This window comes from Polypterus senegalus, chromosome 15, assembly GCF_016835505.1.
Source record: "Polypterus senegalus isolate Bchr_013 chromosome 15, ASM1683550v1, whole genome shotgun sequence".
NCBI classification, from domain to species: domain Eukaryota; kingdom Metazoa; phylum Chordata; class Cladistia; order Polypteriformes; family Polypteridae; genus Polypterus; species Polypterus senegalus.
In genome coordinates this window covers 79,354,244-79,381,385 of record NC_053168.1, presented here as the reverse complement: position 1 = coordinate 79,381,385, position 27,142 = coordinate 79,354,244, and the positions used below count along the sequence as shown (strand labels likewise).

At 36.7% G+C, this 27,142-nt stretch overlaps 1 protein-coding gene across 2 annotated transcripts in view; it reads left to right on the top strand.

The window, feature by feature from the left end:
* LOC120515885 (calcium-binding mitochondrial carrier protein Aralar2) overlaps positions 1-27,142 on the top strand; it is a 234,224-nt gene that overhangs the window by 64,337 nt on the left and 142,745 nt on the right. For both annotated transcript variants that reach the window (XM_039737241.1, XM_039737240.1), the window contains exons 2-3: positions 17,215-17,268; positions 19,157-19,299. In XM_039737241.1, coding sequence (XP_039593175.1) covers positions 17,215-17,268; positions 19,157-19,299 — 197 coding nt within the window. The remainder of the gene's footprint in view (positions 1-17,214; positions 17,269-19,156; positions 19,300-27,142) is intronic.

Below are 27,142 nucleotides of genomic sequence, written 5' to 3'. Positions count from 1 at the left end.
GAATGAAACCTGTCATCTTTACAACGATTGACAAACACGGAATGTAACTTGAACACAACACATCGTACAAATACGACCCTGATTGAAAGAAATAATGATAATCAAATCCTTGATGACAGCAACATTCAATAACACTCACAAAACAATTACTGTATATTGACAATCATGTTACGCTATTTTTAAAATGTTCCCTTTTCTTTTCATAACTTCTACTTCTCCACTGCTGATACGCGGATATATATATTTAAATGTATATATATACCCCTATCTACAGTACATACTCTCACATAGACAAGCCACATGCTGTGGCTCAATTGTAGAGTCTTCGCTTCTAATGCCGACATTCGAGGTTCGATTCCCGAGAGGGGATGCACTGAGTATGTACGCGCGCTACTGATTCATTTTACCTTCGCATCTCCTTGGTTTGGGACGTATGAAAAATATTCGGTTAACGAGAATCATGTTACGCTATTTTTAAAATGTTTCCCTTTATTAGCACAAGCACAGCTGAGAAGCTTCGATGCATGTACTCCATAACGCGTTAAAAAATAACGATTTAATCACACTTTCAATTCCAAGCAAACGGAACTTTTGTCAATGCATGATTTCCTGGTACATCCATTACACTGATGCACACATCACAGCTACAAAAATGTTAGAGTCGGAATAAAGCGCTCCTACGACTGATCATTTCGACTACCCGAGTGAAGCCTTGATAAAAGCATGGTTTTGTGCACACTGAAAAGCAAGCAAAATTAGATGCATTACAGAAAGCAGACTTTGTGGCTCTTACTGGGGATCATTGGACTTCCGTGACCGTTAGTAATTCTAATTACATCTAATTACAAAATGTTCAATGATCACACTGTTTTAGCCTAATGTACAAAATAATTTTGGCTAAGGTTACTCAGAGTTTAAAGATTAAGTTGGTCAAATTACCTTTTATGTTTCTGACTTATTTTTTAAGAAGAAAAACTGCACTTTATGTTGAAATTTTGGTTATTATTATTTAAAGACAATACTATTCTGAAAATCTACTTAAAGTACTTAAACTACCACTTTATTTTTAAGTCTGCCCAATTTTAACCAGGGATGATATTTTTGTTTCTGTTTTGAATTCAAATGCAGTTTAAAGGCTTTTTTTCAGAAATTAAAACAGCTTCAGTTTACAATATTCATGTACATGTCTATTATTTGATTCTGTCGCCCACTAAAACACTTTTAAATTAAAAAAAAACAATATTTGCTATTTGGGGCAAATTTACGTAGCGATTACATACGATTAATCAAGATTAATTCTTACACAGCCTCTAATTAATTGGATTAATTTTTTAATCGAGTCCCACCCCTATATATATATATATGTGGATATATATATGTAGATTTGTATATATATGTGTATATACAGTATATATGTAGATATGTATATGTGTATATACAGTATGTATATATATGTATGTGTGTATATGTATATATATATAACTGTGTATATATATGTGTATAGATGTATATATATATATATATATATATATTTATATATATATGCCAGCAACACTCATGACAATGACAAAACAATTACATTGTCAATCATATTACGCTATTATTAAAATGTTTCCTTTTCTTTTACTTCTCCGCTGCCAATCGCAGGTATTTTGCTATATATATATATATATATATATATATATATATATATATATATATATATATATACAGATATATATAAATATATATATACAGATATATATATAATATATATATATATATATATATATATAAATAGATAGATATGACAACAACACTCAATATCAATGACAAAACAATTACATTAACAATCATCTTACGTTATTTTTAAAATGTTTGCTTTTCATTTTCATAACTTCTTTAACACACTACTTCTCCGCTGCGAAGCGCGGGTATTTTGCTAGTATATATATATATATATAGTCACGCATGCATGAGTCGGAGACCGCGGAAGGATCTGAACACACCTGGGACAACATTCGCCGGCAGGGAATGGTGGGGTATTAACTTTCTTGCTGTGCTTCCTTTCAGAAAAAAAGACGCTCCGCCATCTTTCCTGACGTCATCGGTCCCATTATCCCTCACGGCTCCTTCCCAGCATCCCTCCACTTCCGTCTCCTCCTCTTTAAAATGGCCGCGACGCCATTCGCAGGCGTCGCGTGTATAAACTGTATTGTTTGTATATTTGACCCGTTTCTTTTTTTGAGTATATTGTGGAGTGTCGACAATATACGGGACCGGAAAACCCCAAACCCTTTTGCTGTTTCCTTCTCTCTTTGTTACAATATCTATATCTAAATATCTAATATCTATATATCTATCTATATATCTATATATGTATATATATCTATATCTATCTATATATGATATATCTATACTAATAAAAGGCAAAGCCCTCACTGACTCACTGACTGACTGACTCACTCACTGATTCATCACTAATTCTCCAAGTTCCTGTGTGGGTAGAAGGCTGAAATTTGGCAGGCTCGTTCCTTACAGCTTACTTACAAAAGTTGAGCAGGTTTCTTTTCGAAATTCTAAGCGTAATGGTCATAACTGGAAGCTATTTTTCTCCGTTGAGCTGGATGGCCGTGGGGGGCGGAGTTTCGTGTGACATCATCACGCCTCCTACGTAAGTACGTAGAGAACAAGGAAGACCTCCAAACAGCGCTGAACAATAAACGCCATTTCACAATTGAGAAGGCAGTAAAAGATTATGAAGCAAGTGATGCATACAAGCATATTCATAAATACAAGCATACAGTACAGCTACTGAGGAAACAAAGCACAACATGAACCGTAAGTTTATATTAAATTAAGTTCATAGACAGGCTGCTGCTGGCGTTTGTAATTTAGTGCCTGCCCATATAAGGCCGTCCGTCAGCGGCAATCCAATAGAAACACTGCCACTAAATATACACAGCTGAAGGACTGTGCTTATGCAGAGGAAGATGAGATGGTCAGGGTAGTGTTTGGCACAAACTCAGAGAAACTGTGAGAGAAAGTTTTCGAAGGCAGTAAAAAAATATGAAGCGTCTGATACATACAAGCATATTCATAAGTGCAGCTACTGCGGAAACAAAGCACACGGTACAAAAAGTCAATGTCCCGCTAAAGGAAGACAGTGTTAAAAAAAAAACCTGTGCATGCAGTGTGTCACGTCTCAGATAAAGAGGAAGACGAGCTGTTTATTGATACAGTAAGAAACGAATCGATGAATGAAACTTGTTATCTTTAAAACGATTGACAAACACAGAATGTAACTTGACCACAACACATCCTACAAATACGAACCCGATTGAAAGAAATAATGATAATCAAATCCTTGATGACAGCAACACTCAATAACACTCACAAAACAATTACTGTATATTGACAATCATGTTACTTCTCCGCTGCGAAGCGCGGGTATATATATATGTATATATATATACCCCGATCTACATACCCTCAAATAGATAAACCACACGCCGTGGCGCAATGGTATAGCCTTCGCCTCTAGCGCCGACAACTGAGGTTCGATTCCCGAGAGGGGGTGCACTGAGTATGTACGCGCGCATTTTTATTCATTTTACCTTCGCATCCCCTTGGTTTGAGATGTATGAAAAAATATGCGGTTAACGCAGAAAGACAGATCACCAATTGAAGCTTTATGAATAATGGATACTTTATTCGCCATCAATGATTGTTTTGGTAAAGCCATACTCAGTGTATTCATTAGATGAACGGTAAAAAAGTAAGAGCGAGGGGAGGGTGACTTATTGAGGCACGCAGGCAAAACCACTATAGCACGTGGGCTCAGTGTACTGTAGTGCGCGTCAACTCGATCTGAATTGCGCGATCACATTCGAAAAAATATATCTGTTCAAGTTCTATTTAGTCCATATGTGTCAAACTCAAGGCCCACGGGCCACATCCGGCCCGGCGTAATTATATCCGCCTGAGATCATTTTATATACTGTATTATTGTTATTAGTGGCCCGGGGATATGAAGCGCTGGTAACACAATAAACTACAGATCCCATAATGCAGCGCTTCAGCTGCCTTGCCCAACACTTACCGCGTTAATCAAGTCTAGCTTATGATGCTGCAAGTTATTGAGAAGCTAGCCCACACGATGCCGAAGAGAAAAGTTGATTCTGAAAATAGAGCCTTTAAAATCCGATGGGTTTACCGGCAATGTCAGTAAACATATACTCAGCCTCCCGTGTGTCTCATTTGTGGAGCTAATGTGGCTGTAATTACAGAATTTAATTTAAGACGGCACTATGAGACAAAACATCAGGATAACCTGAAAGACCTGAATGCAATGCAGAAGATACAGAAAGCAGAAGAGTTAAAGAAGAATCTGACACTTCAGCAGACGTTTTACCCGCAAAATCACAAAGTGATTTCAAGTGAAGCTGCTTTTATGGGAGACACAAATGCACCAGTGCAACTTGCTCCACTTTCCCTGTTGCCAAGTAATGTTGAACCAAGTAGGCACAACGGTGTTCCCAAATACGCACTTTGCTGATAAACTGAGCGCACTGCGCACTCAGTTCGCACGGCGCTTTGGTGACTTTGAAGAACAAAAAAAGAATTTTGAGTTGTTTTGCAACCCATTTGCTGTGATGTGGAAACTGCACCTGTGCAGATTCAGATGGAGGTGATTGAGCTGCAGTGTAATGGCACACTGAAGGCAAAGTACGATACTGCAGGGCCCGCACAGTTTATTCACTCCATTCCTGCAGAAATGCTCCAGCTCCGTCTACATGCGGCTCGAACCTTGTGCATGTTTGGTAGCACATATCTGTGTGAGAAGCTCTTCTCAGTGATGAAGACTAACAAAACAGCACACAGGAGTCGCCTCACTGATGAGCACCTGCAGTCCATCCTGAGAATCTCCACAACACAGAACCTCACACCAAACATAAACAAACTTGTTGCCAAAAAAAGATGCCAGGCGTCCAGCTCTGATAAAATGACATATGAGCAAAGACAACTGAATGATTTGATTTGTTATTGCTGAAAAGAACAAATTTTATTTATATTTCCTGGTTTTGTTATGCAGCATGTTCATATTTGAATTTGTATAATTTTGACAGGATATATTTTTATGGAGAGCAAAATCTTTTGGGATATTTAAAATTTAAGTTTATTTTTTATATAAAATTACATAAGAGTAAAGAAATTTGAATGTTTGTTCTTTTAACGTTTACCTTATTTCTAACTTGTATAATTTAGACAGGATATATTCTTATTGAGAGCAAAAAAAAGTTATTTAAGGTTTGAGTTGATTTATTCCGAATAATATTCCTGTCTGTTTTATTCATATTTATGTTCAAAAAGTTAAGTTTTAAAAGTTTTAAAGTTTTAAAAGTTTAGTTTTAGTGTGTTCAATAAATGTTTATCCTGTTCGGCCAGCGACCTAAAGTGTGTTTTGGATTTTGGCCCCCTGTGCAATTGAGTTTGACAGCCCTGATTTAGTCGACACAAATATCTTTGGTTGGAATGTAAGGAGAATTTACTCTTTACATTTGTATGGTGAAGAAAAATTTATGCAATGATGCCTACATTTAACTTACATTCCTACCAAAGATATTTCTGTCGACTAAATAAAAATTCCTTCTATTTAAAATTTAAATAGAACTTGAACAGATACGATAGTTCATAATATCCACGCAGACTTGCACGTAAGAGCGGGAGTCATCCGTTTTAACAAACAGCGTATTGCACTGATACGAAATAGCCTGCCCATTTAATTATTTAGGAATGGATAAATAAATTAAGATTTTGTACAAATGTTTTTCATTTTTCTTCCTTGATGGATTCTGCAACCCCCAGCAACAGTTCCTCACACCCCAAAGAGTGTATGTATGTGTGTATGTAAATATATATATATATATATATATATATATATATATATTCAGGGATGCCAGGTGCAACGACCCGGCCGGGACGCCGTGAGGGACTGGAAGAGGGTCAAAGCCCACCCTGGATCACGTGGGGGCCGCCTTCCTGGTTGCTCTGGGGCCACGGGTACAGGGCATGGAAGTTCCACCCTGTAGGGGCCCATGGTCACCGCCAGGAGGCGCCCCAATGCCTTGGGAACCTGTTTCCCCAGCACTTCCTGGTGTGGCGGAAGTGCTGGGGGGAAAATTTAGGACGGCACCCGGAGAGCTGCCAGGAGGACAGCTGGCACTTCTGCCACGCTGGGGCGTGGCCAAGTGAGGAATGCCGGGAACACCTGGGGCTCATCCGGGAACTGGATAAAAGGGGCCGTCTCCATTCATTCAGAGCTGGAGTCGGGTGGAAGCAGGACGAGGCACGAGAGGAGAGTGGAGGCGGCCCGAAGAAGAGGCATTTGTGGCCAGGACTCTGAATTGGGGGTTTGTTTGTGTGCACTTTTGGACTTTAAATATTGTAAATACAGTAATCCCTCGCTATATCGCACTTCGACTTTCGCAGCTTCACTCTATCGCGGATTTTAAATGTAAGCACATCTAAATATATATCATGGATTTTTCGCTGGTTCGCGGATTTCTGCGGACAATGGGTCTTTTAATTTAAAGTACATGCTTCCTCGGTTTGTTTGCCCAGTTGATTTCATACAAGGGACGCTATTGGCGGATGGCTTAGAAGCTAACCAATCAGAGCATGTATTACATATTAACTAAAACTCCTCAATGCTATAAGATATGCATTCTGCGCGGAGCTTGATTGTTTGCTTGTCTCTGCCTCTATCTCACCCTCTCTGACATTCTCTGCACCTGATGGAGGGGCTGTGAGCAGAGGTGCTGTTTGCCTAGTGGATACGGACGCACCTCTGAGAAATGCCGCTTTTATCATGGTGCTTCCAAAAGCACACTTATTGATTTTTTGATGGTTTGCTTTAATCTAGCTCTCTCTCTCTCTCTCTCTCTGACGTTCTCTCAGGAGATGTGAGCAGAGGGGCTGTTTGCTTAGAAGATACTGACGTTCCTTTTAAAAAATGCCACGGCAAACTTAAAAGCACACGTATTGATTTTTTGCTTTTATTTGCGAGCGAGCTCTCTCTCTGAAATTCTCTGCTCCTGAAGAGAAGATCTATTTGCATTCTTTTAATTGTGAGAAAGAACTGTCATCTCTGTCTTGTCATGGAGCACAGTTTAAACTTTTGACTAAAGGGTGTTATTTCATGTCTAGAGGGCTCTAATAATATTAACAGTGTGGGAGAGTTTATAAGGGCTTAAAATATATAAAAATAACTACACAAACATATGGTTTCTACTTCGCGGATTTTCATCTATTGCGGGGGGTTCTAGAACGCAACCCCCGCGATCGAGGAGGGATTACTGTAGTTGTATTAATAAACGTGTGGTGGTGATTACAACATGTCTGCCTGTCTGTGTCCGGATTGGCTCCACAATATATATATGTATATGTGTGTGTGTATATGTATATATGTAGATATGTATGTATATGTATATATATGTTTATATATGTGTGTGTGTATGTATATATATATATGTATTTGTGTGTATGTATGTGTGTATATATGTATGTATATATGTGTGTGTGTATATATATGTGTTTATCTATACTAATAAAAGGCAAAGCCCTCACTCACTCACTCACTCACTCACTCACTCACTCACTCATCACTAATTCTCCAACTTCCCGTGTAGGTAGAAGGCTGAAATTTGGCAGGCTCATTCCTTACAGCTTACTTACAAAAGTTGGGCAGGTTTCATTTCGAAATTCTACGCCTAATGGTCATAACTGGAAGGTATTTTTCTCCATTAACTGTAATGGAGTTGAGCTGGAATGACGTGGGGGGCGGAGTTTCGTGTGACATCATCACGCCTCCCACGTAATCACGTGAACTGATTGTCAACGCAGTGCGTAGAAAACCAGGAAGACCTCCAAAAAGCGCTTAAGAAAACATGCATTATATAATTGAGAAGGCAGCGAAAAACAATAAGAAGCGAGCGACTGACATATACTACCATATTCATGAGTGTTGCTGCCTCGGAAAGAAAGAAAGGTGTAAACCTAAACTTTAAATTAAGTTCATAGACAGGCTACCTGGCGTTTCACATGCCCACAGGTAATGCGGGATACAAGTTTAATGAGAGGACGCAGGATATAAGCGAGAGTTTTGATTACTTTGTAACTAAGTTAAAATTGTAGGTGAAGGGGTGTGCTTATGCAAATTCCGAGACTGTGTTTGTGGGGATTGACAGTTAAGGCGGGTGGGGAGTCACGTCATCATCTCCCTCCCATTCATCTAATTTCGGTCTGAGCTGAGCTCGGCTAATGCCGTCTTCAAGCAACTTCGTCAGACTGCCACCAAATACTCACAGAAAAATCCACAAGTTAATACACACGCTATCTCTAGAGTTTCTCCACACTGAATCCTCCAGGCACTACTTACAAAAGGTCACATTGACAATCGTGTTACGTTATTTTTAAAATCTTTCCTTTTCTTAGCACAAGCACAGCTGAGAAGCTTGATGCATGTGCTCCATAACGTTAAAAATAATGCATTTAATCACACTTTGCATTACAAGCAAAGGGAGCTTTTGTCAATGCATGATTTCCTGGTACTGTACACGATTACATTGATCAGCGCATCCCGATTCATTTTACCCTCGCACCACCTTAGTTTGAGAAGAAGTATGAAAAATATGAGGTTAACACAGAAAAACATCACCAATTCAAGCTTTATGAATAATCGATTCGCCATCAATAATTGTTTTGGTAAAGCCATCCTCCTTCCATTTTATAATTTTTCCGCCAATAGCCATGATTAAATGAACGGTAAATAAAGTAAGAGCAAAGCGAGGGTGACTTATTTAGGCAGGCATATATATGACAGCAACACTCATGACAATGTCAATCATGTTACGTTATTATTAAAATGTTTCCTTTTCTTTTTCATTACTTCTTTAACACACTACTTCTCCGCTGCAGGCGCGGGATTTTGCTATATATATAATATATGAATGACCTCCAAAGAGCGCTGAGACTTTTGATATCATGAACGTGTCTGCAAAACTGTGGTCTCCTGCCCAGCAAAGTCGAGCAGCCAGCGCGCGCATAGCTGTGCCGCCTTTGAGACGCTGACTGCGCTTCTGCCTTAAGTCAAAGTGAGCACTTTTAATTTTTTTCATCCTCCCCCTGCGCTATAGCCCAGACAAGTGCAAACACGGGACCCCTTTTCTACACCACGGAAAAATAATATTAAGGCGATTCACACTTTCTTTTGCACGTATACGATTATGAGGTCATCACCTGGATTATGAAGACACGCACACGAGTGGAGGACTGACAGTGCCATCACAGCTGATTAATGGCAGGGACGTCTCACCAGTCTACACAAGACCCACGCGACTGTCCCCAAAAGGCGATCATAACGCCAGCGAACACATCTCTCTATACTATATAAAAGAAAAGGCAACTTTCCTTTCTTTACACCTTTTTCCTTTTATCCCAAACCAAAGCCTTTCTCTCTTAACACTGCAGAGGACACAAAACTAATTTTCTTTAAATGCCGGTAAGGCACATTACCAGAGGCACAAATTTGAACGTTCACATAGAAAATGTAATTTCTATACCACAGCCGCCGTGTAGCGCCTTTCAAAAGGGATCTACTACCGAGAGATGATCCATATATATTTTAGCTGCTGTTAGTTACTTACCTGTTGTGTTACACAGTCTTTAAAATGTAGTTTACCTGAAACCACTCCAGTAGTGCTCAATGTACCTGTACTTCTTAAAACGTTAATGTTTTACTGTTTAATAACTTATAGACTATATTTTATTATTTTTCCCTTGCACTCAGTGACCAAAGCTATACACACACATATAGACACATACAAACATACACACAAGTATATGTATGTGTATATATATGTATGTATGTATATATATATATATATATATATATATATACACACACACACCCCATCTACATTATATATATATATATATATATATATACATACATACACACACACACACACACACACACATACATACATACATACACACATATATATATAATTTGTGTGTGTGTATGTATGTATGTATGTATGTGTATATATGATGTAGATAGGTATGTATATATATATGTATATGTAGATATGTATACTGTATAGATATGTAGATATGAAGATATGTATGTGTATATATATGTATGTATGTGTGTGTGTCTGTGTGTGTGTGTGTTTGTGTGTGTGTGTGCTTATATATATGACAGCAGCAATCCAAGCTGTGAGAAAACACTAAAAAGGAGGCGTGTCAGACGTTGTGGTACATTTTCTGATGCAGCTAGACGAAAAAAACTTTGTGACGCTGCCGCCAAATACACAAAACAATTACTTTGACAATCATGTTATATTATTTTTAAAATGTTTCCTTTTCTTTTTCATAACTTCTTTAACACATGACATCGCTGCGAAGCGCGGGTATTTTGCTATATATATATATATCACAGCGACACTCATAACAGTGACAAAACAATTACATTGACAATCATGTTACGTTATTTTCAAAATGTTTCCTTTTCTTTCTCTTTCCTTCTTTAACACACTACTTCTCCGCTGCCAAGCGCGGATATTTTGCTAGTATCTCTATATATATATCTATATCTATATATATCTATATCTCTATGACTATATCTATATCTCTATATATATACACACACATATATATATATACCCTTTGGGGTGCGAGCAGCTGTTGCTGGGGGTGCCAGAATCCATCGAGGAAGAAAAATGAAAAACATTATTTGTACAAAATATTAATTTATCTGTCCATTCCTAAATAATTAAATGGACAGGCTATTTCGTATCAGTGCAATACTCTGCTTGTTAAAACGGATGCCTCCTGCTCTTATGTGCAGTTAGTGCTGTGTGGGTATTATGAACTATCGTATCTGTTCAAGTTCTATTTAAATTTTAAATATAAGTACTTTTTATTTAGTCGACAGAAATATGTTTGGTAGGAATGTAAGTTGAATTTAGTTATCATTGCATACATTTTTCTTCACCATAGAAATTTAAAGACTAAATTCAACTTGCAATCCTACCAAAGCTATTTCTGTCGACTAAATAGAATGTACTTATATCCAAATAGAACTTGAAAAGATATATTTTTTCGAATCTGATTGCGCATTGTAGAGCGACTTGATGCACACCACATCGAGCCTGCGAACTATTGAGCTGTCGCCTGCCTGCCTCAATAAGTGACCCTCGCTTCGCTCTTACTTTTTTACCGTTCATTTAATCCTGGGTAGTTGCGAAAAAATTAGAGAATGGAAGGAGGATTATACTGAGTCAGGCTTTACCAAAACAATTATTGATGGCGAATAAAGTATCCATTATTCATAAAGCTTCAATTGGTGATCTGTTTTTCTGAGTTAAACCTCATATTTTTTCATACTTCTTCTTAAACTAAGAGGATGCGAGGTTAAAATGAATCGGGAAGCGCTGATTCATATATATTGAATATATTGAAATAGTTTTACTGTCAAATAATGCAAACAATACGCGGCACGTGTTTCACCCTAATTCAGGGCTCATCAGGCGTACACACTCACTGCACCCCCTGTCGGGAATCGAACCTCGGACGTCAGCATTAGAGGCGAAGCCTCTCGTGTTGTGCCACGGCGTACGATTTGTTTATTTGACAGTATGTAGATCGGGAGATATATATACAGTATATACAGTATATATATGTAAGATAACTCCTGTAGCCACAATAAATGCCTTTATTGAATAGACACACCTGGGTGAACAAGTTCCTTTCTACTGCAGCCACAGCTGCAACATCACATAAAAAACATCAATAATAACTCATAAACTTGCAATATTATTTAGGAAAATCGCAACATTTGACTCACCAAAAATTCGGATTATTTGTAAACAAAATCCATCCTCCTCTCTTTCCTTAAAAACAGTTTAATTACTCTGTTGTACGGATTATCCGTGCGCTTCAGTTCCATCAAAACATCCCTTTCTATCACATTCAAAGCTAATGCTGAAAGGCGAACCCGGCCTATGGTATTTCTGGCATAAGTTTGCATTCGCTTTAGGGCTGAAAATGTCCGCTCGACAGAAGCAGTGTACACGGGAATGCTCACCGCCAAATATACCAATGTGAACAGCTGCCCCATGCTCTCATTCAGTTTATTCTGATGAAGGATGTCAAGGAGATCAGTGGGAGATTTTCCTAAAAAATCATCCATGGCATACATTACAGTCAGTTCTGTTTTTATTCGAGACAGATCAAAAAGCGTTACGTGGCTCTTGTGTTAAACTGGAGAAGGCTGCATGCGTGAAATTTTTCTTGTATTCCCGAAACTTCTGGGGCTCGAGGAGTGTGACAAACATCAGATTTTCGTCGTCTTGAAATCTGGTTTGTGTCTGGCAAATAATATTGTCCAGAATCCTGCCATGGAGTTGGCCGCAGTGCGCGCAACGATCTTTCGCTCGGAGCGTTTGCAGTGCATTCAGTGGCCTCATAGAGTTCCTCATATCGGCTTCTATCCAATCAATGGGTCTGAATACGGTGACGTTGCCACACGCCTGCTGGAGGGCCCGACTGACACCAACTCAAAATCTGATTGGTTGAAGCAACAGGTTAATCGACATTTATTCTTTGTTAGAGTGCCTAGACAACGGATTGTGAAAGCCTCTCTGCCTGGCAATAAATGATGGCTGAAATGTGATTTAATACGAAACTCCGCCTCCCACGGCTATCGAGCTGCAGTCTATTCTCTCTGCCTGGCAACAAATGATGGCTGAAATGTGATTGGTTAAATGTTTTAATACAAAACTCCGCCTCTGATGGCTATCGAGCTGCAGTCTATTAAACGACAGTATATGGATGAAAATACGTTCCAGTTATGATCATTACGCGTAGAATTTCGAAATTAAACCTGTCCAACTTTTGTAAGTAAGCTGTAAGGAATGAGCCTGCCAAATTTCAGCCTTCTACCTACAAGCGAAGCTGGAGAAATAGTGATGAGTGAGTGAGTGAGTGAGTGAGTGAGTGGGTGAGTGAGTGAGGGCTTTGCCTTTTATTAGTATAGATTAGATCCTGCCATGTTTTGAAAAATATCTGTACAGATCTTCTGAGTATTTAATTTTTTCCAATTTCAAATAGTATAAAACATTGGTTTCCCACTGACTTAAAAGAGGAGAGTTAGGATTCTTCCAGTTTAGCAAAATAAGTCTAAGTGCCAAAAGTGTAGTGAATGCAATCACATATGGGATTGGAGGGAGGGATTGTGAGACCAAGGCTGTCTGAAAGGTAATAAAAAATTGTGATCCAGAATGATGTTAATTTGGTGCAGGCCCAAAACATGTGACCCAGTGAGGCTGGGACTTGATTGCAGCTGGAAACATTTTGGAGAGTTTTAGATGAGACAGATGTGCTCGATATATAATTTTGAGTTGAATAATTGTATGCTTTGCGCATATGGAGCTCGAGTGAATTCTCTGCATTGCTATTTTCCACTCCTTTTCTGATATATTAACTGAGAGATCTTTTTCCCAGTGTCCTCTTGGATCTTTGAAATGGAGGGACTGTAGTATGATTTTATATATTGCAGAGATGGTGTCTGAGTCCTTGAAATTGAACAATATTTTTTCCAGCATGGATGAGGGTGCAAGATGAAGAAAATCGGGAAGGTTCTGTTTAACAAAGTTCCCAATTTGAAGATAGTGAAAGAAATATGTAGCTGGAATATAATTGTTCATAGGATGCAAAGACGTTGTCTATATAAAGATCGCTAAGCATGTTAATCCCAAGTTTTTTCCAAATATTGAAAACTGCATATGTTTGCGAAGGTTGAAAGAGATGGTTCTCTTGCAGAGGTGCCACTGATAAGAGCTTCTCCATCTGAAAATGTTTCTACATTGGTTCCATATTCTGAGTGAGTGAAGCACAATTGGGTTATTATTATATTGCCGATAACTTGCATTTATTGGGGCACAGAGCAGGAAATATAAAGAAGTACTGCAGGATTTTAGTTCTATTGTGGACCAGGCCTGTGTATGTTCATCTATTTGTGTCCAGGTTTTTATAGCTTGTATGTTTGCTACCCAGTAATAAAACTGGAAGTTAGGTAGAGCCATGCCACCTTCTGCCTTTTGTCTTTGTAGGGTCGCTCTTTGGATACGTGGATGTTTTGAGTTCCAAGTAAATGAGGTTATTGTTGAATCTAATTGCTTAAAAAATGATTTATTGATTTATATTGGAATGTTTTGAAATAAAAAAGGAGCTTAGGAAGGATATTCATCTTAACAGTGTTAATTCTTCCAGCTAGAGTGAGATGAAGGGTTGACCATCTATGCAAGTCTTGCTTAAATTTTTCCATGTACATGGCGAAATTTTGTTGATAAAGAGTGTCAGAGGTGGCATGGGTGGCGACCCGGCCGGGGTGCCCAGGAGGACCGGAGGAGGGCTTGCTCCTTCCCCAGACCATCTGGGGGCGACCACTCTGGTTCCTTTGGGGGTCACGGGTACAGAGCTTTGAAGCTCCACCCTGTAGGGGCCCGTGGTCACGCCTTTGGAGCCCTGGACCTCAGCACTTCCGCCACACCAGGAAGTGCTGGGGGGAACAAGAGCAGGGACACCCGGAGTGCTTCTGGGGATACAGCCGTCACTTCTGCCACACGTGGGCGTGTCGGTGGGAGATTGCCGGGAAGCACCTGGAGCACATCTGGGTGTGAATAAAAGGGGCCGCCTCCCTTAATTCGAGGCGAGAGTCGGGAGCAGAGTGGACTGAGCCTACTGGAGGAGGCAAGGAGGCGGCCTGAAGAAGCAAGTAAGGCATTGTGTGGCCAGGACTTTGGGGACTTTGGGGGTTTTGTGGTGCACTTTGTGACTTGGTATTGTAAATAAACGTGTTTGTGGGTGACATGAACGTGTCTGCCTGTCTGTGTCCGGGCCAGCCTCCACAAGAGCTTTATGTTTACTTGTGGAAGTACAATGGCAATGAAAATACAATAGGTTAGTTGACAACTATAAACTAACACTAAATTAGTGAGTGTGTGTAGTTATGTTAATATATTCTGCCATATCTTGGTGTCCAATTCAGGTTGGTTTTAAGACACTAATTTTCCATGACACTGCAATGTAGGTTTAGAGAGGATCTTTTAATTATTTTTATTTTTATGATGATTAAAACATTGCGGTGGGCTGGCGCCCTACTCAGGGTTTGCTTCCTGCCTTGCGCCCTGTGTTGGCTGGGATTGGCTCCAGCAGAACCCCGTGACCTTTAGTTTGGATATAGCGGGTTGGATAATGGTTGGATTAAAACATATACAGTTTTTCTTATTTAAAAATTATTACATTTGTTAAAGAATTAAATATATCTCTTTTTATTTTCATAGCTCTTAGTGTAATGTTAGTAAAAAAATGTTAAAAGAATAAATAGGTAACAGAGAGTAAAGAATGATTAAACTATAAGCAATTCAGACTAGATTACAGGAAAGGGCTATTTAATTATGTTATAAATTCTGTAAGCGGCATGTATGTATAGTACATCGGAAGCCTAGAAATATTCCTGAAGCACAGCTCCATCTTAAGAATGTTTTTCTTTCAATTTAAGTCATTTGAAAAATGATAATTTGGAAGGATTGTCACAATAGTTGCAAGTAGTTTTTCATTTTTGATTTTTTTCTTATGGTAGAACTGCATTTGATTTGTTAGTATATACATTTATACACGATATGGTTAAGTTAATTTATTGGAATCCTAAGTAGTAGCAGAAACCAGCAGAAAGTGAACTACACTTGAAACACATACCCAACAGACTTGAGAATATAATGTAAAAGTAATAGTCTTTGACTATTAAAAGGAAAGCAAAGAGTCAGGTTTAAACAGATATTGTTTGCTGTTTAAGTCATTGCAAAAGCATAATTTTATTGAATTACAGTAGTTTTCTTTTCCTCAAGGATGATTTATTTCTCTGCACATCAAATTAATTGTGTATCAACTCATACTGATAAGCATTCTGTTGCTTATTCCATGTTTTCCAGATTTATTTTATAGTAAGCAATTTAGGAAGAAGCCAGAATAGAGTTATTTAAAGTTATACAGGTTATAAGGAGGTAAAGGAAATATCAGGCAAGTGAAAAAGTTACTGTAACGAATTTTTACTACATTAAACTGACATTCAGATGGTTGCCTTGGAGTGATCTTTTTTCACAATGTGGAGTGAAAAATTATTTATAACTGGCTTGGCTGCATGAGGCAAATAACTCTCCATTTTCCTTCTTTCCGTCTTCCAGATTAAGTAGGAAGTGCTCAATTTTGGGATAAGTGCTATGTTGACCTAACCCTAAACCTGTGTCTTTTCCCCCATCTATCCTTCCACTGATTTTATGGACCTGCCTCATATATACCAGAGTAACAGAGAGTTAGAATCTGTCATAGAACATTAGGCAATATACATGTACAGTACTTCATTGCTGGATATGGGAAGAGCCACAGAAAAAAACCCAAAAAAAAACAGAATAAACAGAAAAAAGCACATGGATTGCTAGAAAGTTCAAACTTCACAAACACAATGGTGCAGTTAATTCACTTTTCTAGCTACTATCACCATGCCATCCTTTCGCAGTCTGTCCTTATTAAATATTTCATGACATTCAATCCATTCAGTACTTTTGTCATTATTAGGCATTTAAAATCACATTTGTCTTGCAACAATAATTTTAACAACAGTATAGAGTCAAAACTACATAAAATTATTCTGCTTTCTTTTCAATCAAATTGTATATGTACAACATTTTAGGATCTTTACATTACAATATTTCTTACAGAGGAAATTTTGGCAGTTATTAATTTGGATATGTTAGGAGGTTAATACATTTATGTAATTTTGTTAAAGACATAATGTTGCTGTTAATGTTCTGAGAAGTACAAATTACTGTACATATTACATAAACATTTCTTTGTCAGAAAAGTGTTTAGTGAGAACTTTTCTGAATATACAGTATACAGTAGATGCCAAAATCCAGCATTTCTGCTTTTACTGTCAGCTCACAACTTTTGAGCTGTTTTAGTGTAAGTACTTTTGTAAGGAACATTTATTCTTGCTTATATGTTGACTCCCAATATATTAAGTGAGGTGCAAAAATATAAACAGTTTAACACAGAGCCATGTTGTTGTTAATCTCAAAACTAACCTAACACTGTTTGACATTTCAACAGGTGGTATTACCCAAGAGAGCTGATCAAGCTGAGCTGAAGTCTATATTTTATAAGGTAGGTAAAATGATCATCTGTACATAGTGTGAAGAATATTAGGACATTTCTTAAATACTCACACATTTTAAAGTTAAAGGCTAACCCATATGTACACATAAAATGTTCAGTGATCTTTTACTACTGAGAAATTAATCTGTGTCTCTGGTTACATGTTAGTTCTCTGTTCATATAATTTAAAGAGTCAAATGTCTTTCAGAATCACACTTAAAAGTGAAGAATTAATTTTTTTTTTGAATATAGCTTTCTGGACTTTAACAACATACTGGAATTACCAACTCAAGGTGTGTTTCACTAAGTATAATAACAGATCGTTTCCTTTTGGAATGATTTTAATTTTTGCTTTTATTGATTTTATTAAAATCACACATTATTCCATACAATTAAATCAATTTTTACAAGCATAAGATAGAAAACAAATCAACCCCCACCCCTGAAAAAGAGAGCTAAGCAATCAGAGTAAAACATAAAGCTAGTAAACATAAGTAAGTAGATGAATTAATAAGTGAATAATGATAAATGGAGAAAAAAAAGTAGAGAGAATCTCAGTGCTTTAAAAGCTTATTCTAAAATGTTATTGATCACATCCTGCCAGGTTTTGAAAAAGTTCTGCATAGATCCTCTAAGTGAGAATTACAATTTTTCCAGTTTCAAATAGTATATAACATCAGTTACCCACTGACTTTGAATAGGAGAGTTAGGATTCTTCCAGTTGAGCAAGATAAGTCTATGTGCCAATAGTGTAGTATCCATCTTGGAGTACACCAAACACAGCTGTTAATGGGTTAGGAGGGAGTGTAACACCAAGGCTGTCTGATAGGCATTTAAAGATAGGCATCTTTATATTCTTTGCTTTGTACCCCAATAAATGCAAGTTATCGCCAATATACTAACAACCCAATTGTGCTTCACTCACTCAGAATATGGAACCAATGTAGAAAGTATTTTAAGATAAAGAAGCTTTTAACTGTGGCACCTCTGCACGAGAACCACCTTTTTCCACCCTCTCAAACATATGTAGTTTTTAATGTCTGGAAAACATTTGGGATTAAATCACTTAGAGATCAGTACATAGACAACGTCTTTGCATCCTACGAACAATTACATTTCAAATTTAGCTTTCCAGCAACACATTTCTTTCACTAACTTCAAATTAGAAAGTCAAATTAGCTTAACTTTGTTAAACAGAACCTGCCCAATTTTCCTCACCTCCCACCTACTTCTATGCCGGAAAAAATATTGATCAGTCTTGAGGACTCAGACAGCATTTCTGTAATATATAAAACCATTTTACATTCTCTCCCTTTCAAAGATCCAAGAGGACAGTGGGAAAAGGATCTCTCACTCAATATTTCAGAAAAGGAGTGGAAAGTAGAATTGCTGAGAATCCACTCGAGCTCCATATATGTAAAGCATACAATTATTCAACTCAAAATTATATATCAAGCACATCTGTCTCGATTAAAATTGTCCAAAATATTTACAGGGCAAGATCCAACTTGCGAACATTGCCATCAAGTTCCAGCCTCACTGGGCCACATGTTCTGGATCTCTACCAAAATAACATCATTCTGGACCAAAAATCTTTAAATGTCTATCAGACTGGAATGATTTTTTTAAGGAAGTTTGTTATTTTATTATTTGCTTGCTATTAATTCAGATTGCTCATGAATGCAACATATAGGCTTATATACACTGTGAAAAAAGTCAGATACCTCTCATAAAAAATGTTATACTTTTTCACTCATTAGAACACTCATTATTCAGAAATCGCTTATTGCATGGAACTAGCTCTTTCAGGCTATAAAATAAAGTGTGCATTAACACACAATAAATTCAAAATAATATAGAGCATAGCTTTATTGACATAAATATTATTCTGTTCTAGTATGCAACTGTTAAGAAGAATGAGGAGTACTTCATGTCCCCTGAAGATTTTGTCTCACATTTTCTCTTTCAAAATACAAATATTCAACTGAGTAAAAAAGCAGTAGAGCTACTTGCAGGTGTTGTGGACCAAAAAAAGGATGGGTATGGCTTCATTTTATTTTATTTAGAATTATTTCTTCTCATGCTCAGTTCTGTGAGGTTGCAATACAAAATATAATAATTGTCTAGTCTAAACATAGATAAATCTAACTTCATGTGACAAGCATACACAACAGATTTTACTTTGTCATTTTTATTCAGTAAAAAAATAAAGAAACATGCATTGCATGAAAAGTAAGTACAGACCATGGTTTAGTAGTCCATAAAAATATTTTTTACCAAAAAACACTTGAAATAATAATTTTTGCATATGTTTACTACTCTCTTATTTTATATTGAAGAAATTGCCCTCTAAAAATTCTTATAGTACAGTTTTAGTACATTGATGTTTGAGGTTAGTCATTTAAGCCCTGCCCACCTATGTTTCAGCCTTTTCTAAAATATCATTCGTACCTTTTTCAGGTGTTCAGTTGTAGTATGTATTTGCTGTGTTTAAAATGTGTTTAAAATGATTGGTCTCTTACATGATCCAGATTTTGGCCAAGGTTCTGCCTGTCAAACATATGATATCAGAAGGTCATGATTGGATCAATAGTTGCAAGACATCCAGGTTTTATGGCTGTAAACCAAACCACAAATGATCATCCCTTCACCATTTTGCTTGATGTTTAATATATTGTGCATGAGAGACTTTTGTCTCTGCTGTCGAGGATGTTGTTCTAAAAGTCATGTAGTTTGTTTAGATACAACTTTCAAAACATATAACCTTATGCTGCCGTGTTATTTTTTTGAAAGGCTCACGTTGTCCTAGCAAGCTGTTCATGAAAGCCGTAATTGTTTATTCTTTTCCTGATTACACAGACATGAACTGTAACATTTATCACTTTGGCAGGGTTCTATACTTCCCTGCTTATTGCTTTTGGGGTCATGGAGCTTATTGGGAGCATTATATTAGCAAATCCTTGGGTAACTTTACAGAGACATTCACTCCTAGGAAGATTGAGAAGTATTCAGGTAACTCCAATTGCCTTCTTAAGGAGATCAGGTCCTCAGAAACATTTCCAATAAAACTTGCATGGCTCTCCACGCCATATGAGCTGTTGCTCCATCCTGTTGAAACCAGGCATCCACTACATCCATTTCTTCCAGTTGAGGCCGTAAAATGATCTCTAGCATCTTAATGTAACGTTCTGAAGTGACGGTGACAGTTAAGTTAAAAGTAAGAGCCTACACTGTCACATTTTGCAAACTGTAACACGCTCACTGTGCAGGGGTCTCTGATGAAGTTCATAAGGGTTGGTTTCAGCCCAATAGTGAAAGTTTTCCTTATTTACCTAACCATTCAAATGGAAATGTGCCTCATCGCTGCACATGACAATGGCATCGCGATGAACGATTTGCAGAATGTTCGTGCAGAAATCTCTCTGGCTCTCCAGGTCTCTCTTAGTGAGTTCATGCACTACCATAATTTTGTATGGATGGACACTAAGGTTCTAATGCAAATTCTTCCTCTAAAGATGTTTTGGAAATGCCAGAAGTATGTTTGTGCACTGAATGTCTAGGAGACTGCAAAATTGATTCCCCCACAGAACTGGATGTTTTCAGGTGTTCGTGCAGTCCGAGGACGGCCTGGAGATTTTCTGTTGAGTATTGTAAATTTGGTTTAGCAAGCTACAATATACATAGATGAACATAAGAACAATATATTGATTTGGGACATCACTGTTAGGAGGAATGCTGAAGTGCATTTGGAAGGCATGTTGCGTTTTTGAGGAACCCTTCGACAGTGAAAGCACGGTGCGCACAGGGCCAAGGCATGTTGCCAGCTGAAAACTACAAGGGATAGCCTATCAAAGGAACCCCGCCTCACGCAATGACTTTGAGAAATGTGGTACTTAATTTTGGCTCACCCTGTACTTGTTTTTTTACATATTGCTTTTGATGTGTGCCAGCTTGTTTTTTTGTTGGATGAATACTGGCAAAGTAAAACCTATTATGAATTGTTTGTTTTGTTGGTTGTTTCATGAGATTAGAATTCTGTAATTTTATGAATTTTTGAGGCCTAGATGGATTTTGTGGGTGAGGTGTTTCTGGAGTTTGGTAGTGCATTGGGATTGATAGTGTATGCCTGAGTCTGGTGTTATAAGGAGCACAATGAACTTTGCTAGTGAGAAGAGGAGATTGGGACGTGTTTAAAACTGCAATAATGATCCATTCAGAATAGTGTTCCTCAAAGAAGTACATGGAAAAGTTGCTGAATGATGAGAATGAATTACATGATGATGTTTGTTATTAGAAAATAGAAATGCAGAGGTATACCTTTCAAAGAGGAGGCCATGAAAGTGCTGAATAACATAAATATAGGTTAAGAGGTGTAAACAGAATTTGTTTTAGCAAACTTTAACATCTGTACATTTTTGTTTTAGTTTTCTTTGACTTTAATTTTCAAGCAGAGTATGGTATTCTATTAAATTGAATTTTGCTGTCCCATTTAATAACAAGTTACAATCAACTTTTATTATCTTTTAAAACAAAAGCATGATTGTGAAAATGATAAATGAAGGGTAAAATGAAAATGAATTATACCTCACTTTTACTGATATTGTTAGACTGTGCTCTTTTCCTTCTTCAGCAGGAGTTTACAGAAAGAATGGCATAGATAATGATCTGCATTATTGAAAACTTTACTCCAAAACTAGATGAAGTTACATTGATTTTCACAATTTTCTTTGTTCCATTGGCTTTCAGATTGCTAAACTAATGGTTTTGCCAGCTGATTTTTTTTAATTATTATTATTATTTTCCTCTTTTGGGCATAGTAACAAAGCTGTTATTCTTGCAGGTTAATCTAAGCCATTTAGCCAATATGGTTGTAAATACTAATCAGGTGTATTGGGCAAAAAACAAACAAAACATTCTTACATTTTATTACAATATCCCAATAATTTGAGATGTTTTGTATTTCTGGAATTAACACACTTAACAGTTATAGGGATGTTAATCTTTTTTATGTAAGAGACTAAAGTGAGGAGCAAAATGTAATTCCAGTATGCACTCTAAAAGGTGACGAATATGCTTGGGGTGCTTTGTTTAGTTCATCCAATTTCTTTACTTTCTCACACTGAAGTCTCAATCACTCTTTTAAAGATCTGAAAATATTAATAATAAACTTTTATTTTATGACACCTACAACTCACATCACCTGAACTGACGTAAGTATTAATCATGCAGTAGAGGCTCCCTTTATCCAGGAACACACATGAGGTGCTAATTTAATTTTGAGAGCTGTTGCATTCTAGTTGTCCAAGGCAGGATGTCAATGTAATTTTCCCTAAAGTTGTCCTACTGCTGACATAGCAAAAGATTTAAGAACCCATCAACCATATACCACTGCATATATGCACATTGGTATGTTTGACTAAGTCATATATTTGAGAATCACTGTAAGTTTAGGAGCAACACTGATTTGTGTTTGAAAATCAGTTGTCTTATTCTGTTGTTTCAACACACTTTAAATAGTGTACAGCAAAAGTCTTACTTGCATACATAATGTTCCTTGCAGATGCAATAATCAATATAAACATTACCTCAAACTTAAATAATCACAGTAACACTAAAAACAACATTATTTTACTGAATCACAGAAGATGTAGCACTTAATTTGCTCGGTTGATTACAGTTTATTACATTTGACAGTTAAGCAGGATTATTACTTTTGGGTAGGAAGTTTACTTAAAGCTCACAGTTCAGTTATTTATAGTTCTATAACACATACCTAATCGGAGGAGGGAGAAAAATATTTGTGTAGGACGACTGGGGTACTTTATGATTTGTTTTGACTTTCCCCGATAAAGCTTGGCAAGTATTTAAATTTATTTATTTGCCTGATACCTTTATCCAAGGTGACTTACATTTATGATAAATTGATTACATTTCTTTTGGTTTTCTAATTGGAACACACACAGGTCAAGTGACTTGCTCATGGTCACATAGAGTCAGTAGCAGGATTTGAACTTAACACTTAACACAGTCCACACAGCCTTAACCACTCTGCCCCACTACCTGCCTTATATATATGTTCTACAGAGGTGGCATTCGTGTCATAGTGATGCTCTGCGCTGTTTTTACCACCCTCTACAAAGCCTTGAGGTCATTAGCTGAACTACATCCCTACTAGCACAACATGCAGCTTGTCAGGATATAAACTCTACAGTACATTTATAAAAGTTAGTGAAGGCTGTTGTTTTTCTGTAAAGTCATTACTGAACCCTTTTGATGATCACTGTTGTGTGTTCACCTAAGATGTTTAGAGATGGTTATTCCCAAGTCACCTTCAATGTAAATGGGGATGTGATTTACCTGCTTCTTTCTAAAATCAATGATCATCTCCTTTGTCTTGCTGACATTCAGAGAGGTTATTGTCTTGACACCACTCTGACAGGAGCCTAATATGCTCTCAATAGACCCTTATCATTGTCTGTGATTAAATCTACACTTAAAATTTTTTTTTTAAGTCTTTACATATTTTCTTTTCATTTAAACCCACAAATTTATAATTATGTTTTATTTGACAGTTGTTTTCTAGTAGTATCAACTCAACTATTATGTGTAGTTTACTACAGTTTGTTTCGTAATTGCATCTCACTCAAATTAATTCTGAGAATTGTTTTTTATGGCAAGACTTTCCTCCTAAATAAATTAACTAAATCCTATTTATAAATAATGTGTTGTGTTGACTGTATATATTTATAGTATTTTATTTTAACAAAATTACATGAGTTAAACCATTCAGAAATTACTTCAGCGGCGCCAAAGAAAAAAGAAAAAAAAAATAACCTTTAAGGCACAGAATGTAATCTAGAGCTAAATAGCAATTTACAATATATCAGCATAAACAATAAAGAATAAGAAATGCTTGTTCATGGTAGACTGAACTTTTTGCAGAATCTTATTATTAATTACATTATTGCAATGGAAGCAAAGAAAAAGATGCTTTTCTAATGTAGGGTGAGTGACGAGATTGCAAAAAAAGTGTCTTAAATCAACTTATACCACCACATAAAACCAACGGCATTCAGAAATAAAAAATATCAGTTGGCTGAAAGTCTTTGCCTTTCTTGCCAACTGTACAAATTGTGGGGACCCATTAAACCACAATGCAACAAAAAGGTGGAGTTTTTGAAAAAATCACACTTTTTGCAAGAATGCGATAGTCCTAGTACATTAAATTAAATGTATTTTATGTTAAATCCACTTAATTTTATGGAGCCCTGTAGATGTTGTTAGAACAAGTTAATAAGATGTTCGAATGAAATAATAATTTATTTCAACAGATAATTTTTTTTTTAAAAGCCTGCTCTGTATGATTCAGCCGCATATTGGGAAAATGGAGATACCATGTTTTGAGTATTAATAAATTGTTGGTTTTGAGTAAGATTAACATAAAACAAGAACAATGACAGCAGTCTCTGCAACTGATTATGCATCTGTTAAAAGAAAATAATTTAATGGCATTTTCAACATCACTTAATTGTGTTACTGTGACAGCTAAAAGATTTTTGTCATTTTAACTAGAAAAAGCTACGTAATATCAGCAAACATAATTATTTTAATTTAAAAAACCTTAAATTAGATACATAAAGTAAACAGCCCTCTGTAAGCATTTTTTCAGTTGATGATGGTGGAATCGCGAACACATGTTACGATGGTGTTGGAGCTATATCTGACCATATAGTCATAGGTGAATGGAGTTAGCTGTGTTATATTGGCTGCCGGAGGACAATGATAGAATTCTTACTGAAAGTTGAAGTAGAACAGAACTGCTAGTCTACTTAGATCTGGAATAAAATTTGACAACCCATCAGTAGATTTGTTTTTCAAACTGTAAATGGTGGGAAGTTATTAAAAAGTTTAAGTGCATGGAAAAATATAGGTCATTGAGGAAGGAGAAATAATGATAAACTAATTAACTAAATTATCTTAATATAGTATTGCTGCACAGATGAATGCAAGAATTACAGTTCAATTATCTGATGATCTGTTTGTGGATGTAACAATCATATTTTTCATATGCCATCACACATTTATTTTCATGTAAGATTTGAAGTATCTTTATTTGATATGTTTTTGTTGGAGAGCTGCATGGTTATACTGTGAATTTTCTGTAAGAAATAGGGCTGCCAGGTTTAAATCAGTATGAATTACATAAAACCTAAGGCATGATTTACTATGAGGGGTCATGTGCTATTTTATCCATTATCATCATGTCACATTTTTCTTTGTTAACAGTGGTAATTGCTCCAGTGATGCTTGGTGGCAGCCTTCTCCCTACCCTCTGTGAAGACAACAATGTTTCACAGTTTCATTGCACTCAAAAGGCACTCTCAAATGCTGCTGAATAGGTGCTTAAGTGCTAGAGAAAAGCATAATCTTGACCACTGCTGTCTTAATTATTCCAAGGACTGGAAAAGCTGAACTTTAGAAACGCCTCCCTTAGAGAATAACTTGGTTTGTAATGTATTACACTTTGCATCTTGTTCCTTGTCACAAGCAAGAGGCCGCCCAGTATGTGTTGATATTTCTTTGTCATTTGAATGTGTTCACCCTTTTTTTAAATCACTTACCCAAGTACTGGGTAACGGAAAGGGAAAACATCTTGCTCATAAAACAAATAGTGGAAGTTTTGGTTAGTGTATGATTTTTTAACAAACTATTTGAATGGTTTTATTTCAGATACCAATGCTTTAAGTTAGTTTTCTCTAATATTCATAAAGTATCATATGTCAACAAAAGATGACTAGCAAATTGGATTTAAAACACTCATTATACATATACGCATTGTGACTGCCCAGTGATGGACCACCATCCAACACACAAATTCAATCGAATGGGTTACCATCCAAAGCAGCCAGGAATGTATTTAATAGCAAAATAAATTCAGACAACTTAAAAGTCCAAGCAGCAGTACAATTTCTAGTCCTCAATCAGAGTGGTGCTTTGTAGAAAAATAGGGATTAGGGAGTTCTCCTTCCTCTTACAGCCTGAAATGAACTGTGAAACATCTGTTTTTTTATCTGTATTGTTCTTCTTTTGCCATGTCATCTTCACAGCATTTACAGAAGCCATATTAGGTATGGTTTACAAGGTACTGTATTATACCCATTCTTCCCTAAAAAAGGGAGAAGAGCATACTCAGAGGCATCTGGACTTGGCCCCTTGTGCTTCTGGCAAACTGCGACAATATACTGTATAAATAGTGTATGTTGTCGCTAATGCAATGCACAGAAGTATACAGTGTATTTGTGATTTATAATTGAATAAAAAATAATGAACACATTTTCTTATATTTGTATAGTCTATGCAAGTATCGTATAGTAATATAAAGTACCTATATGCATTATATTTGAAAAAATATACTTTGTATCCTCTGCATAGCTTCATTTGTTAACAGAAATTCTCATCTTTAAATATACATTTTCGTTATAAAAATGTTCTAAATACTATGGAAGAGAGCAAGTCTATTATTTGGTTTAAATTCTTTGTACCAAAAATGAACAGTTGAACTCGTCAGTAAACTAATAGATGTGATAATTAGGTCATATTTTATATACTCCCAGATAGTATTTGGCGTGTTCCAAAATTCCTGGAAATATTCCCACGTCAAAAACCATCTTTGGCTTTTAAAATCACATAATGGAGCTTGTGGTGATGGTAAAAGGGGATGGACATTTTGCACATGCTTGAATTCCCCCTAGCCTCTGTGTCACCTGTCACAGCAGCTGCACCCCCCCACCCCCCATGTGCAGAGAAGCTATGTGTTTCAGCACATAACTGTCCTCATCTGCTCTTACAATTTATGCTTTATTGAACATTTTCCCTTTTTTCC